Source organism: Dryobates pubescens, chromosome 3 (assembly GCF_014839835.1).
Source record: "Dryobates pubescens isolate bDryPub1 chromosome 3, bDryPub1.pri, whole genome shotgun sequence".
Classification (NCBI taxonomy): Eukaryota; Metazoa; Chordata; class Aves; order Piciformes; family Picidae; genus Dryobates; species Dryobates pubescens.
Genome location: NC_071614.1, coordinates 17,952,627 through 17,967,975, shown reverse-complemented (window position 1 = coordinate 17,967,975; position 15,349 = coordinate 17,952,627). Strand labels below are relative to the sequence as shown.

The 15,349-nt window shown below is 48.4% G+C and overlaps 1 protein-coding gene across 1 annotated transcript in view; it reads right to left on the bottom strand.

The window, feature by feature from the left end:
* SLC24A3 (solute carrier family 24 member 3) overlaps positions 1-15,349 on the bottom strand; it is a 208,390-nt gene that overhangs the window by 18,988 nt on the left and 174,053 nt on the right. The window contains exons 7-11 of the mRNA XM_054179720.1: positions 14,249-14,323; positions 7,978-8,003; positions 6,282-6,335; positions 3,964-4,097; positions 788-948 (exon numbers count right to left, since the gene is read on the bottom strand). Coding sequence (XP_054035695.1) covers positions 788-948; positions 3,964-4,097; positions 6,282-6,335; positions 7,978-8,003; positions 14,249-14,323 — 450 coding nt within the window. The remainder of the gene's footprint in view (positions 1-787; positions 949-3,963; positions 4,098-6,281; positions 6,336-7,977; positions 8,004-14,248; positions 14,324-15,349) is intronic.

Here is a 15,349-nt window from a genome sequence, read left to right as displayed (position 1 = left end):
AAGAAAGCTGGGGAGGGACTTCTTAGGGTGTCAGGGAGTGACAGGATTAGGGGGATGGAACAAAACTAGAAATGGGTAGATTCAGATTGGATATTAGGAAGAAGTTCTTCACTATGAGGGTGGTGAGACACTGGCACAGGTTGCCCAGGGAGGTGGAGGAAGCCTCATGCCTGAAGGTTTTTGCAGCCAGGCTGGATGTGGCTGTGAGCAACCTGATGTAGTGTGAGGTGTCCCTGCCCATGGGGTTGGAACAGGGTGATCCTTGAGGTCCCTTCCAACCCTAACAATTCTATGATTCTAAGACCAGGGTCAGACTAAGTGCAGACTCCATGGAGTACCATGTTATCAGACAAGTGCAAGTGATATTCATGTCAGACGAATGCAGGGGGCACCCTGCAGGTGCACCTAACAGCTACAGGTAACATAACCATAACTTGAAACTTGCTCTGCTAGAATCTCAGTGGGGATGGACAGCAAGCCATGATGAAGTCAAGTCAGTGTCAGAAGAATCAATTTGGGAAAGTGCTACCAGGGATGCAGAAGAAGACAAGAGTTCCAGAAGCTGCCAGAGAAACACAGGAGTTCCATTTCGACCCAAACACTGCTGGAGGAAAGAGGAAATTCAGGAGGAGAAAGGCAGTTGGGGAAAGATAAAATCCAGCAGAAGACAAGAGTTCCAGAAGTTTCCATAAGAAAAACACAAGAATTCCATTTCAACCCAAACACTGCTAGAGGAAAAAGCAAATTCAGGAGGAGAAGGGGAGGCAGGGGGAGACAAAAGCCATACCTCATTGATCAGCATGCGGCTGGCCATGGAGAGCCGTGTTTTGGGAGGGAAGTGGCTGGTTATCATGATCCGGAGCCCAGCCTCAGAAAATGAAAGCTGGTGTGGGTAGGCAGACAGCAGCTCATCCACCATAATCACTGAGGCTTTACGGTGGAAGTTTCCTGCAGCCAAGGAAGAAAGAGGAATTGAGGTCTTCTGCAGCAGCCTCCCTCCCTGCCCCACCAGGCTCTCAGAGTAACAACTGTGCAAGTTCCAGAAGTCCTTTTAAGAACCATTCCTTCAGCTGCTGTCATTCAAGAAGTGCCATCTCTGTCCTTAATTTCTGTCTTTACACACTCTCCATTTCTGCCTTTAAATGAGCTGGCAATCCAGTACCTCCACTCATGCTCAGTACAGAGAATCAAAGCTGCTCTGCACACTCCATCACAGGCCTGCGTCAGGCAGATCACTGCTTCCACAGCAGCTGTTCTACCAAGGCAGAAATGGTGCTGCAGTGAAGCTGCATTAATTCCACTGTTTGGAGCTGCACTTCTGGGAGGATACTGGCCTCACCCATCATTAACTGTACATGGGGGTGAGGAAACTGTCACACTGCTCCTGCAGGACACCAGTGCAAAAGCAAAGCAGGTTCCTGCATCCTGGGATTGCAGCTCATGGCCGGGAAGTGCCATCAAACACGGCAGCAAGCTCATGTGCCAGTCTGTGGGGTGTAACCCATGATGCAGGAAAAAAGGAGTAAGAAGACAGGAGCAGGGACCTCAATCACACTCCAGCTGAGGCACAGTGCCACTGTCCACTACCTCTGGGGTGGCACAGTGCCAGTATCCATCCTTTCTACACCTGTGAATTCCAGAACTGGGACTCAGAAGCAGGAAAACCTGAGGTCTTCCCTGACACATCCACTTGGGTTTACTAAAATCAGTGCTGAACACTGGCAAATGTTTCACAGCAAGGCTGTTTACTACCATCACTGCCAGTCTCACAGTAGAGCATCTCCTCAACTCTTTTTTTCTCTCTAATTGAGAAGGTTTCCATGGATTAGGGTAGGTAAGTAGAGTCATCCCTATTCAACTAAGTCAAAACACCCAGACAGCTTTTCCTTGTGGCTTTTTCCATGCTGGCATTTCCTGTATGGCACCTGGGGGGAAAATTCCCCAAACACAACAATCCTTCTGTAGGATTCTTTTTTTGGCTCAGAACAGGCCTCAGAAAACAAAGAGTAGTGTCTGAACCCCTCAGGCAACCTGCTGCAATGGGTGCTGTTTGCAACCCCACGCTGCTGGCTGGTCCGCACAGCAGTGCCTCCCGCCTGCCTGGGCCTCCAGTGGCCCACTGCCAAGTAAACACAGGAACAATCTGCAAGAAAATGAAGCAATCCTTTCATCTTCCTTCCTCAGTCAGCTTAAGCAACACCAGTGGCCCAAACCAAAAAAAAAAATTACCAGCAGCTGAGCAGGGTCATGCAAAGAAGCATTCTGGGGAGACTTAAATCTCACAGTCAGCACTGCCTCAGTCGTGCACTATCCTGAGGCCAGAGGGTAAAACCTAGCTGCCTAAGGCCTGAGTTTTGGCTGAGTTTTACCAGTCTAGCTTTACTAGTACGGACTGCTGTCACCTTGCCAGCACAGCTTTGCTGCTCAGAGCCCCAGGCTAAGGATAGCCATTCCCATACAACCAGCTTCACAGTATCACAGTACATCAGAGGTTGGAAGGGACCCCAAGAGATCATCAGGTCCAACCCCCCTGCCAAAGCAGGATCACTTAGGGTAGTCTGCACAGGAATGCTTCCAGGTGGATTTTGAAAGTCTCCAGAGAAGGAGACTCCACAACTTCTCTGGGCAGCCTGCTCCAGTGCTCTGTCACCCTCATTGTAAAGAAGTTTCTCCTCATGTTGAAGTGAAATATTTTATGTTCAAGCTTGAACCTGTTGTTTTTTGTCTTATTACTGAGCTTGGCCCCCTCCACTTGACACCCACCCCTCAGATATTTACACACATTGATGAGATCCCCTCTCAGTCTTCTCAAGACTAAACAGCCCCAGGGCTCTCAGTCTCTCTTTATAGGGGAGATGCTCAACTCCCCTAATCATCCTCATGTCTCTCTGGTGGATTCTCTCCAGCAGGTCTCTGTCTCTCTTGAACTGGGGAGCTTCCTCAAATCAGTGTGCACAGCACCCACAGAAGTCTTCCCTCAGCAGCAGGGCAGTAAAATGATAGCTGGCATCAACTCAGTCTGCTGTTAGCAAATGAATCCATCTATGTTTCATCTTTTGTTCCTTACATGGCTAGGTCTTTAAATCATTGCTTACAGGAAGAGACACCTAATTGTGTCAATTTGATTTTGAAACAAAGAGGACAGCCCCTCTGTAGTCAGAGACCAGGACAGCTTTGGATCAGACAGAGCTCCTTCTGGAGTCAAAGCAGCGCCTGGGCCGGGGTGTGCTATTCCTGAGGATAGGTGCACATAAATCCCAAGCAGCCACTGCACACATTTGTTGGCTGCTGCAAAGCTAAAAAAAGTTATCCTCTGTGCATACAGATTAGCTTGCAAACGCACACATTGAGTTCCTGCTGCTGAGCAAGACTAAATGCAGGGTCCTGCATCTGGGTCACAGTAATCCCAGGCACTGATACAGGCTGGGCAGGAACTGGCTTGAGAGCAGCCCTGAAGAAAAGGCCTTAGGGGTGCTAGTGGATGAAAAGCTCAACATGAACCAGCAGTGTGCACTTGCAGCCCAGAAAGCCAACTACATCATGGACTGCATAAAGGGAAGCAAAGCCAGCAGGTCAAGGGAGGTGATTCTCCCCCTCTACTCTGCTCTGGTGAGACCCCACCTGGAGTACTGCATCCAGTTCTGGAGCCTCTATTACAGGAAGGATCTGCATGTGCTGGGGTGTGCCCAGAGAAGGGCCAGGAGGAGAAACAGAGGGCTGGAGCTCCTCTCCTATGAGGACAGACTGAAGGAGTTGGGGCTGTGTCCCTGCCCATGACACGGGGCTTGAAACTAGCTGATCTTCAATGGTCACTTCCAACCCAAACCACTGAAAGGTGGAATCTCTGAAAAGGGCCACCTCCCCACCTGTTTCATGGCTGGTAAGACAGAAGCAGTCCACATGACAAACTTATAAAGACTCAGAGCAATGCAAGCAAGCAAGGTGACTTACTGGAACAGTTACCTTTCTTTAGTAACACCACCGTGGCGTCGCAGTTGCTGTTATCATCCATCTCTGTGTTGTTTGCCAAACCATTCACCATATTGGCAGAGTTTTTTGTCTTCCTTTCAAACAAGTGATGGATGGTTGAGTTGTACCTGAGCAAAGGAAACAAACTCCAGATGTACATTTGCTTCTTCTAGGGGGATTTCTTGATGCTCTGCCTTTCCTAGGCTCATATTGTGCGTGGTCCAACTATGGGGGGGGGGGCGGAATAAAGCCCCTCTGGTGTTAATGAAATCCAACCAGAACTTCAACTGAATTGCACACAGTGCATTCTCTCCCTACCCAGAAGGCTATGAAAGATACAAGCCATGAATCCTAAATTGCACAGATGCTTATGTGTTACGGGGAATTAGCATTCTACATAGCAAACAACAATTACTTGTCATGATTCAGGATTTTTTCCCCCCTCATATAATCACACCTGAGTCTAAGTGTTGTGTGACCTGTGAAGACCTACCCCACATGTTCACAGGCTAAGATCTGTCTCAGCTTTAGGAAGAACATAGTAATGACCTCTGCTTCTTATTTTATTACCATTGTTTCTTATTTTATTTAGATCAGCCAAGAGCTGACACAAACACAAGTGAAGCATCTCACCACGATACTCAAAGGCAAGGGTAGACCACTGTGAACACCTGGCTGAGGTCCCTCACCAAAGCAAACAACCTCTCCAGCTATATTCAAACAGGTCTGAAACATCTGTTTACACTGCAGCATTGCTTTCAGAAAAAAACAGATAGATCCCTTCTAGATTCAGACATTACAAATGCCTGCTCTGCTGGTTGATTACCTGGTGCAAGGCTGGAGCTACCCGACCGGCCCAGGTGGCCAAGAAGGCCAATGGCATCCTGGCCTGAATCAGAAATAGTGTGGCCAGCAGGAGCAGGGAAGTCATTATGCCCTGTACTCAGCATTGGTTAGGACACAACTTCAGTACTTTGTCCAGTTCTGGGCCCCTCAATTCAAGAAGGACATTGAGACATTTGAACATGTCCAGAGAAGGGAAATGAGGCTGGGGAGAGGTCTGGAGCACAGCCCTATGAGGAGAGGCTGAGGGAGCTGGGGTTGTTTAGCCTGGAGAAGGAAAGGCTCAGGGGAGACCTTCTTGCTCTCTACAACTACCTGAAAGGACATTGTAGGCAGGTGGGGGTTGGTCTCTTCTCCCAGGCAACCAGCACCAGAACAAGAGGACACAGTCTCAAGCTGTGCCAGGGGAAGTTTAGTCTCGAGGTGAGGAGAAAGAGTAATTGGCCATTGGAATGTGCTGCCCAGGAAGGTGGTGGAGTCCCCATCCCTGGAGGTGTTCAAAAAAGGATTGGATGTGGCACTTGAAGCCATGGTTTAGTTGTCATGAGGTGTTGGGTGATAAGTTGGACTTGGTGATCTGAGGTCTTTTCCAGCCTTATTGATTCTAATCTTCTACAACATGTTAAAGTTTCTTCTCATGAGAAAGGAGATGAATTCTGCCTTGTGCTCCCTTGATCCCAGCCTGTTTTGCTGCTCTCACTGAGAATCAAGCTCTCACAATATTTAATCTACTCATCATTTCAAAACAAATCTCTACTCTTACTTGTTGAGACAAGACCACTGGTGTGCTTGGCAGCTGGTAGGTTTTGTTGAATGTTCCAGTTTAAATTTGGGTTTCCTTTCCACCAGCTTTTAAAAACAAAGCAGAAGAAGGGGAACCAAACAGCACAACAGACCTGCTTTGCTAGCATGAAATTACATGAAAGAACTTACACAGCTCAGATGCTCAGAAAAATCAATGTTGACTGTGCTGGAGTTTTAGCATGGGTTTCCAAGCAAGCAACAACAACTTGCAGTAGAGTTCTGCACCCATAAAAAGTAGACTGGAATCTCCTGTGTGTTTATTTCTTATTAAGGACACTAAAGTGAGAAGAGGCTGCTTTGCTGGTAATCAGAGACACATTCAGTTGTCTGCTCTGCATAGACTTGCTGCATTAGCCATGGTTGGCTCACACAGGGTGAGATCCAGAAAGCATCACCCACCTTTAGAAGTCTGATCCTCAGGTCTGTACTACAGGGATAAGCAGCCCCTTCCTGCCTCCTCAGGCTAAATTACAGGTAAGAACAAAGCAGGGCAAGATGCTTTAAGCCCTGCTACTAGAGATGGTGCTGGTGTACAAGCTGGGGGATGCAGTGGAAGCCCTGCCCACAGCCTGTGGCTCTTTAATTACCTTCACAATCTCTGGAAAAGCTCTGGAGCAGGAGGAGCCTTACACGATCTAAACAAACCGAGGGCACATTTGACTTACTTCATGATGATGATGTAGATGATATACATCAGCACCAAGACTAAGGACTCCCACCTGTGAACAAGAGTGACACAGAGAACACATCAGAGCATGGCACAGCAGCCATTCCTCAGCTGTCACACCACAAACTGACCCTCCTGGGCCAGTTTTGCACACCGCTAGAAAGGGAGATACATAAAAAACTGTCTCACACAGCCCTGTGTTTGTATTCTTGACTCCTGCTCTGGTTTTACTTGGCCAAATGAGCCCATCAGCTAAGAACAAGTGACTAAACCCAGAAGGTCAGTGAACAAATTGCACACCCATGAGAACCAACACTTCTGTAGGGACAACAGCTGGTGGAAGCTGTGGCAGTGGGAGGGGAGCAGCCATCCTGCTTTGCCTTCACTGGTGAGAAGCAGGTTGCCACCACACTGATCATGCCTGGACAACCCAAACAAGGAGCAGCTTCTCTTTTGCTACTCCTGCTGCATCACCAGAGAGAATGCAGTAGCTCAGCTCACTGATCAGATACTGCCAGGAGTTTTCTGCACAGTATCTGTGCCAAACTAATGAAATCTGTATTTAAACAAAACAGAATCTGACTTTCACAACTTGTTTCTGGGTAATCATTTCCATTTGACCATAATGCTGGTTTATGCACAGTTCCCTAGGGCAAACTTCTACTCCTTGTGGAAATCATCCATTATCAGATGGCTGTCTAGCAAAACTCAAAGGCCATTTTCACCCTAAGGATTCTGAGCCTAACCATATCAAACCTAATTCCCTGCTTGTGGCAGCTCAACACCCAGCTTCGGAACTGAAGTGTTTCAGGCAAAGGACACAGTCAAACACGACTGGGCCTCAAGTTAATTTTAGTTTGAAAGAAACCCCCCAAACCCCAAGGACAACAACCCATTGCAAAACCTGGTGTTTCAGAAATCCTCCTCTGAAATGACACAGAAATCCCCCCAGTGAGAACAAGAGTATGCAAACACGCAACCCGAAGAGCCTGACTCCCTCTAGTGCTTGTAATCCAAATAATCCTGGCTGTGAGTGAAATCAAAGCTACCACTGTCACTCCACCAGCCCTCAGAGGTGCTGAAAACAAAACCATGAAAGCAAAACAACTGAAAAGTACACTTTGAGAAGTGTTTGAATGCCCTCCAAGCCTACCATACCAACTGCAGTATATTTAAGCACATTCATGAGGATATTAACTGGTTCCTTCGTTCCTTCCTTCCTCCCTCCCTTCCTTCCTTCCTTTCCTCTCAACCAGTCATTCTCTCTTGAATATTGCTCCTGGTTTTCAAATTAGTAAATATAATTATCAGAACACAGTTATTTAGGACTGCTTGGCTGGCTCTTTCCATTCCCTGGCAGCTGACAACAGTGGCACCCCCAGCACCCCAGCAGCAGTCTCTGCCTCTGCTCAACACATCACCATCCCCAGGTTGCTGCAGAGTGGGCAGAGGGCACCTGCTGCTGCCACTTTAGCAGACAACAGTCTGAGTGATGCTCTCCTCTCTAGCTCAGCACATGTGTTATTCCAGAACATGAGTTATTCCAGCCCATCTTGCACTGAGGTTTCCCACACAGCAGGGAACTGCTGCCTGAATCACCCTCTAGAACTTCCTAGCTTTTTGCCTCCTCTCCTGCTGAACCCCCACTTCTGTGGTAAGACCAGGGAAAAAAAAATGTAAAGGGATTCACTTACCAGGAAACTTTTTCATCATAAATAAACTGTGGGAAAAAAAAAGTTTAGAAATAGGCATGTTATACACAAAATCACAGTGGGAAACAGCTCAGCACCTAAGGGAGCAGGGAGAAGCACCCAGGGCTCAGGGCAATCGCATTAAGCTTTGGTCTGTTTTAGTACTGTTCTCATAGAGTCATAGAAGAGAATAGAATCGAATCATAGAATCAGTCAGGATCATCTAGTTCCAACCCCCCTGCCATGGGCAGGGACACCTCACACTAGATCAGGCTGGCCAGAGCCTCATCCAACCTGGTCTTAAACACCTCCAGGGATGGGGCCTCAGCCACCTCTCCTGCCCAGCCTTTGAACTTTTCAACCTTTAGTTTCTCTCTTAGGAAAGGCAGATACTCCTTGTGTACCAGGGCTGTTGTAGCAGGGAAGCAGAAGTGGTTAGAGAGAAAGCAGAAATGAGTCAGAGAAGGGGCTGTACCTGCCTCTGAACTGCATGTGTGGTCTCACCAGAGATGTGAACCCTTCCCCTGACCCATTCTTTGGTGGTAACTGGGCAAGAAGTTCACACATTTGCATCCAGCTCCATGGCGGTGTGAAATTTTGCTGGGTGAAAACTGGGCATTGTTTCTCTGAGATCTAAGGTGCCCACCATGCCAGCTGACTTTAGGTACAGTGGCAGTCGTGAGCACACCTGCAGAGGGACACCAAAGCCTTCATAAACAGTACTGTGCAAGCCTCCTTGGGAAAGAAGCATCTCCTCCCGCGAGTGTAAGATGCTCCATGCTGGGGAAGAGACAAGGCTGTGCCAGGGAGGTGAAGGGTGTCTGCCTGTCCATGCCTGGATTTGGAAGGAGGTCACCAGCAGATGGCTGCAGTGCTCTGCAGCTGGGCCCTTCCCCAGCCCAGTTCCAGCATCACTGCCTGCAGCGCTAGGAGCAGAAGGGGCCAGGCAATAGTCCTGTGCCTCCACTTCTCCTTCCACTTCAGATGCCCAGGAGGGCCAGACAGGCCACTCAGCCTGCACACAGGGTGCCTGTGAGGGCCAGCCAGGCGTGTGCCAGGTTGCCCAGAATGGCCAGCCCTTCATGGCAGCATGGGGCCCCTTTGGGAGGCTGGAACTGGGCTGGCACACAGCACCCTGCAGCCTGTGGGTTCTGCCCTTCAGCCTCGGTGAGGAGCTCCTTTTCCATCTGTCCTTGCAAAGCACCTGCTTTCAGCCCCAGACTGTGCAGGGAGGTCTTGTTTGCACTAAAGAAACACATCCATGGCACCACATGAGAGAAAAGGGTGGCAAAGGGAATGAGCCTTTGGAAACACAGGGAAATGCTTCCTGTCAGCTGTATCACCTGTAAAGAGCAGCTTCTGCCTGACAGCCAAGCAAAAGCTATGCTGGTTACTGGAAGAAAAACTGACTACAAAACATTCAGCATGTTGCAAGTTACAGTTCCCAGTCAGCCTGATCTAAATCTGAGAAGGTCTGTTTTAGGTCACAGTGTGTTGGTGTGATGGGACATGAAAGTCTGGGCATTGACCTTTGTGACAGAAAACAGCATCCCTCCCTCTTCTTGTCACTAGTGGCTCTGACCAGGTCCCTTCCAGTTAAGATACATAAGCATCTTTTTCCTTTCAAGGGGAGTAAGGAGGAAGTAATGAGGGTGGTTAAATGCTGGAACAGGTTGTCCAGGGATGTGGTTGAGGCCCTCTCCCTGGAGATATTCAAGATGAATGTCCAGAAAAGGGCCATGAGGATGAGCAGAGGGCTGGAGCTCCTCTCCTATGAGGACAGACTGAGGGAGTTGGGGCTGTTCAGTCTGGAGAGGAGAAAACTGAGCAGACCTAATTGAGGCCTTCCAGTATCTGAAGGAGGCTACAAGAAAGCTGGAGAGGGACTTTTTAGGCTGTCAGGGAGTGACAGGACTGGGGGGAATGGAACAAAACTAGAAATGGGTAGATTCGGATTGGATGTTAGGAAGAAGTTCTTCCCCAGGAGGGTGGTGAGACACTGGCACAGGTTGCTCAGGGAGGTGGTGGAAGCCTCATCCCTAGAGGTTTTTAAGGCCAGGCTGGATGTGGCTGTGAGCAACCTGCTGTAGTGTGAGGTGTCCCTGCCCATGACAGGGAAGTTGTGACTAGATGATCCTTGAGGTCCCTTCCCACCCTAACAATTCTATGCTTCTATGGCCCTGGGCAGCCTGATGGAGTTGGAGGTGTCCCTGCTGACTGCAGACAGATTGGACAAGATGACCTTAGAGGGTCCCTTCCAACCCAATGCAATTTGTGACTGTGCAAGGAGTAAGAGTTTTGCCAAGCTGTACAAGAAAACAGGACAGCTTTGTAGTGTTATTTTAACAAATAAATGACAGGGCTGAACCAAGGTGAGGCAGGCAGGGGAAGTGTGGGTTTTACCTACTTCTAATCTCAGTGATTTAGTGTTCACTCATTCTTATCAAATGGCCTGAAGCACCAAACAGATAAGTTTATACTGCTTTGCTCTTTATTACTGCAGCACTTCAGCTCCTTTGGTGGTGGCAATAGAAGGAGACAAAGTCATATTGATTTACCTGGCAGAGTATCAAGCTTTTTAAAGTGGCTGAATCTCCTCTCAGGTGTATTTGTAATTAGGAAAGACACCAGTGGAGCACAGCTTTTAATACAGCACCAGGAGCTGCTGTTTAAATCACTGTGAGAGCACCCTTCTACAAGCATCCCTCAAGAAAGATGACTGTTTCAGCTTCAGCAAAGCCTCCATGCCCTGATATGGCAAATTCTCCCTATATGGCAAAGCACTGGAGAGCCTTCTAAAATCTAAGGCACACAGAAGTCTGACAAAGGAGCAACCATATGTGTTGCTATGCTCTGAGTGGAGCCTGTGGCTTGTCTCCCAGCTGAGCCATCAGGGACCACAGTCAGTGTTTGAATAACAATGTCCTGCCACCTGAATTTGATTCTGCCTAAAAAGGATAGGAAAGATCCCAGCCACTGTGAAGCCAGGGGGTCCCTGGGTGAGTGAAAGGGGAGGAGAAACTTCCTAAACTGAAGCAGTGTTTGACTCTGAAAGGAGAAATCCTCACTTGCCATCAGCTGGGGAGCAATATTGCTTATGAAAGGGTTGCTAAATCCACCAAGAGCTGAATCTTTAACAAATGAAAATGTTTTCCTTTCCTCCCATCTTTCTCTGTTGTTTTTTTGGTTTTTTTTTACCCCTCATAGGTGTTTAAAAATAATTTGCAATGATTGATGTGGAGTAAGGCTGAAGAGAAGTGGGACATGTTTCACATCTCCCAAGCCACTATTAGCCATGCAGTGCTGTAACACAGGACTTCTGGCCATGTCTTCAAGCCTCCACTAATGCCTGGAGATGCAGAGTCCTGCTGCCTCAAGGACCCTGAACCTCATGGCTGGTAAGATGAACAGGAGAGCAGCCAATACACCTGGAGAGAAGTTAACTTGAGGCTTAGGGGAAAGAAAGAAATAACAATATTCTGAGTTTCCCTCCCCCCACAAAAAGAAAAGAACTTCTGCAGCTCTGTAGTCAGGAAGAACAGCTTATACATAAATTATGGGTAAGAGAGAAGTCTTAAGGCTTACAGAGCTGTCTGCTCAATGAGCCATACAAAATGTGTATGTTTAGCCTGCACCTAGGGCTAACCTGTAGCAGTTGCTCTATCACCCAATGACCCCCATTCCATCAAAGAAAGGGGGTCAGGAAATGTAGGGGAGCCCCAGGAGTTGGTATGAAAACAGATTCAATGAAACAGCCAAACTGTAATGAAGTAGCAATAAACAGCACAAAGTTCTACTTGGCCCAGCAAATGTACAGATGTCACCATAAACAGGAGAGAAGCATGGTGTGGAAGCCCCTCTGGGGATAGGGAGAAGCAGGAGGATAAGGAAGAGGAGGTGCAGGAACAGAAGGCAGCCAAGCAAGAAGAGGAGCCCCCATCCTCAACAAATTTACTTATACTGAGAGTGATGACTATGGGATGGGATACACTTGTAGCCAGCTTGACATGGTGCCCCTGGCTGACTTCAAACTGCTAATGACCTGCAGACCATGGCTGGCATATGATTTTTGTCTCATGAAACCAGGACAACCACCTTCTCATTACACAGAGACACAGCTAGGAACTTCAGGAGTGTGCTAGACAATACCACAGAGGATGGTTCTCAACATCCTGAAGGAAATGACAAGGATGACACCATGTTGGGAGCAGATGTTGATCTGTTGGAAGGTAGGAAGGCTCTCCAGAGGGACCTTGACAGGCTGGACAGATGGGCAGAGTCCAACAGGATGGCATTTAACAAGTCCAAGTGCTGGGTGCTGCACTTTGGCCACAGCAACCCCATGCAGTGCTGCAGGCTGGGGTCAGAGTGGCTGGAGAGCAGCCAGGCAGAAAGGGACCTGGGGGTGCTGGTTGATAGTAAGCAGTGTGCCCAGGTGGCCAAGAAGACCAATGGCACCCTGGCCTGGATCAGGAATAGTGTGGCCAGCAGAAGCAGGGAGGTCATTCTGCCTCTGCACTCAGCACTGGTTAGGATACACCTTGAGTCCTGTAGCCAGTTCTGGGCCACTCAATTTAAGAAGGACATTGAGATACTTGAATCTGTCCAGAGAAGGGCAACAAGGCTGGGGAGAGGTCTGGAGCACAGCCCTGTGAGGAGAGGCTGAGGGAGCTGAGGTTGTTTAGCCTGGAGAAGAGAAGGCTCAGGGGAGACCTTATTGCTTTCTGTAACTAACTGAAGGGAAGTTGTAGACATGTGGGAGTTGGTCTTTTCCCCCAGGCAATCAGAAACAAAACAAGAGGACACAGTCTCAAGCTGTGCCAGGGGAGGTTTAGGCTGGAGGTGAGGAGAAAGTTCTTCCCAGAAAGAGTAATTTGCCATTGGAATGTACTGCCCAGGGAGGTGGTGGAGTCATCACCCCTGGAGATGTTCAAAAAAGGATTGGATGTGGCACTTGAAGCTATGGTTCAGTTAGGCATGAGGTGTTGGGTGACAAGTTGGACTTGATGATCTCTGAGGTCTCTCCCAACCTTATTGATTCTATGACAAGGCTGAATGAGCCACAAAAAAATCCTGCCTTGCTTAAAAAATTAAAAGCATGACAGCTTCCCCAGATTGATTTTTCTTTAACTTGTTTGCCACCATGCAATAAAGGAAATCCCCAACCCAAACAGCAGGAGGCTGAGTGCCAGGCACTGCCCACATCTGTGCTTCCTGGGGATTAAGTGAGGAGAATGCCTGCTAGATGTCTTCCAGCTCATGGCAATGTCACTCATTAAAATTAATGGGGCAAAGTTTGCCACTCAGGAACACTTTCTGGTATGAGGCTGCTGTCAAAGCTCATTGCTAATAATTATGCAGAAAAGGTCTACTTTTTTATCAGTTGCAAAAAAGGCTGACCTTGCAGTATGCAGGATGAAAGTACAAACAGGTTGAGGCAAACCCTGTGTTTGAGGTTAGACAGCTAGAGGCCTTGGCAGCAACAGAGTGCGGATGGTACAGAGCCATGTGCAGGATGGAGGCAAAACACACTGCTGAAAACTGCCACTAATAAAAGCAGCACAAACTTCACAAGCACCAGTGTTAGGCTTCTGACTCTAAAGCTCCCTCCTTGCTTACATAGGAAACAGAATAGAACAGAATAGAATAGAATAGAACAGAATAGAACAGACCAGACCAGGTTGGAAGAGACCCTCAAGATCATCATGTCCAACCCATCATCTAATACCATGTAATCAACTAAACCATGGCACCAAGCACCCCAAAGGAAGTTAACCTCACAAAATCAGTCTTCCCTTCTTAGAGAATCTAGAGTCCCAGACCCTCAATTTAAGAAGGACATTGAGACTCTTGAATGTGTCCAGAGAAGGGCAATGAGGCTGGGGAGAGGTCTGGAGCACAGCCCTGTGAGGAGAGGCTGAGGGAGCTGGGGTTGCTTAGCCTGGAGAAGAGGAGGCTCAGAGGAGACCTTCCTGCTGTGTAAAACTACCTGAAGGGAGGTTGTAGGGTTTGAGCTCTGCACCCTGCAGCTGCGCTGGGACTGGGGCACTGCACTTCTCCCCACTTAACAGCCTGGGGCTTTCCAGACATTCCTTGATCTCCTACCCTTGGGCCAAGCTTTCCTACAGAGATCACAAGTCAGTTTTCCCTCAAGCACAACCCCCCTGGAGCTAGGATCTTAGCTACAAGATCATGATCTCTTAGCAGATTCCCTTTCCAGGGGGCAGTAGACACATGGTGAGCTCCCACAGAAGAGTAACATTCAAAAACTTACCACAATGAGTGCAACAACTGACAGTGTATAGTAGATTGAGTCCCTCAAGAGGCTCCATGATGACAGTGAAACCACCTGGGAAAAGAGGCAAAGAGAAGCTGTCAGCCAGGCTCTCACCAGCAGGACTGCCACACTTCACAGTGTGTCCCAAGGATAAGCCTGTGACAATTCTGTGTGAGCTGTCCCCACGCACTCTGGGACGCAAAGAGCAGACCCAAGCCAGGAGCAACTCTGGCTTTCTGCAGCTGCTTGAGTAGTAGGGAGATGGGGGACAGCAAAACCTGAGGAGTGAAAGCTGTAAGGTCACAACAGGTTACTTCCATGCAGTCACAGACATGCTAAATCACAGCAGTGTTGTCAAAGCCAAGGAAAGGTGAATCAAGTCCCAAGTACTGTAGATGACAAAGAGGTTTCCCACAAGCTCAGCAAGCTGTCTGATACCCTCTTCTCCTGAAGCCCTGCTGTACACAATGGGCTCTGCAGCAGCAGTCCCAGGTCTGGCTGTGTGCTGTAGCCAGAGGCTGCAGGTGCTGCTGCAGTCAAGGCAGCAAGAAGGGGCTCAGCTTTACCAGCAGGACCCTTCTGTGCCAGTGCTGATGCTCAGCAATGAGTGCCTCCATGAAGAACAGTCACAGGAGATGAACAGCCCTGTTGAGCCTCTGGGACAGGACACCACCACTCCCTCCACCCAACTCATGGTTTGCATCTGTATCTTGCATTATTTTTTCCCAATGCATGACTCTTGCCTTCCCTGGGAGAGGAAACCACCTGGAAAATCTGAGCAAGAGTGCAAAGCATGCAATGGTCCAGTAGGCAGGAGAGCACCAGAACATGAGGACACAGTCTCAAGCTGCACCAGGGGAGGTTTAGGCTGGATGTTAGGAAGAAATTCTTCCCAGAAGGAGAGATTGGCCATTGGGATGTGCTCCCCAGGGAGGTGGTGGAGTCACCATCACTGGAGGTGTTTAAGAAGAGACTTGATAGGTTGCTTGGTGTCATGGTTTAGTTGATTAGATGGTGTTGGGTGATAGGTTGGACTTGATGATCTCTGAGGTCTTTTCCAACCTGGTTGATTCTATTCTACTCTATTCTATTCACCAG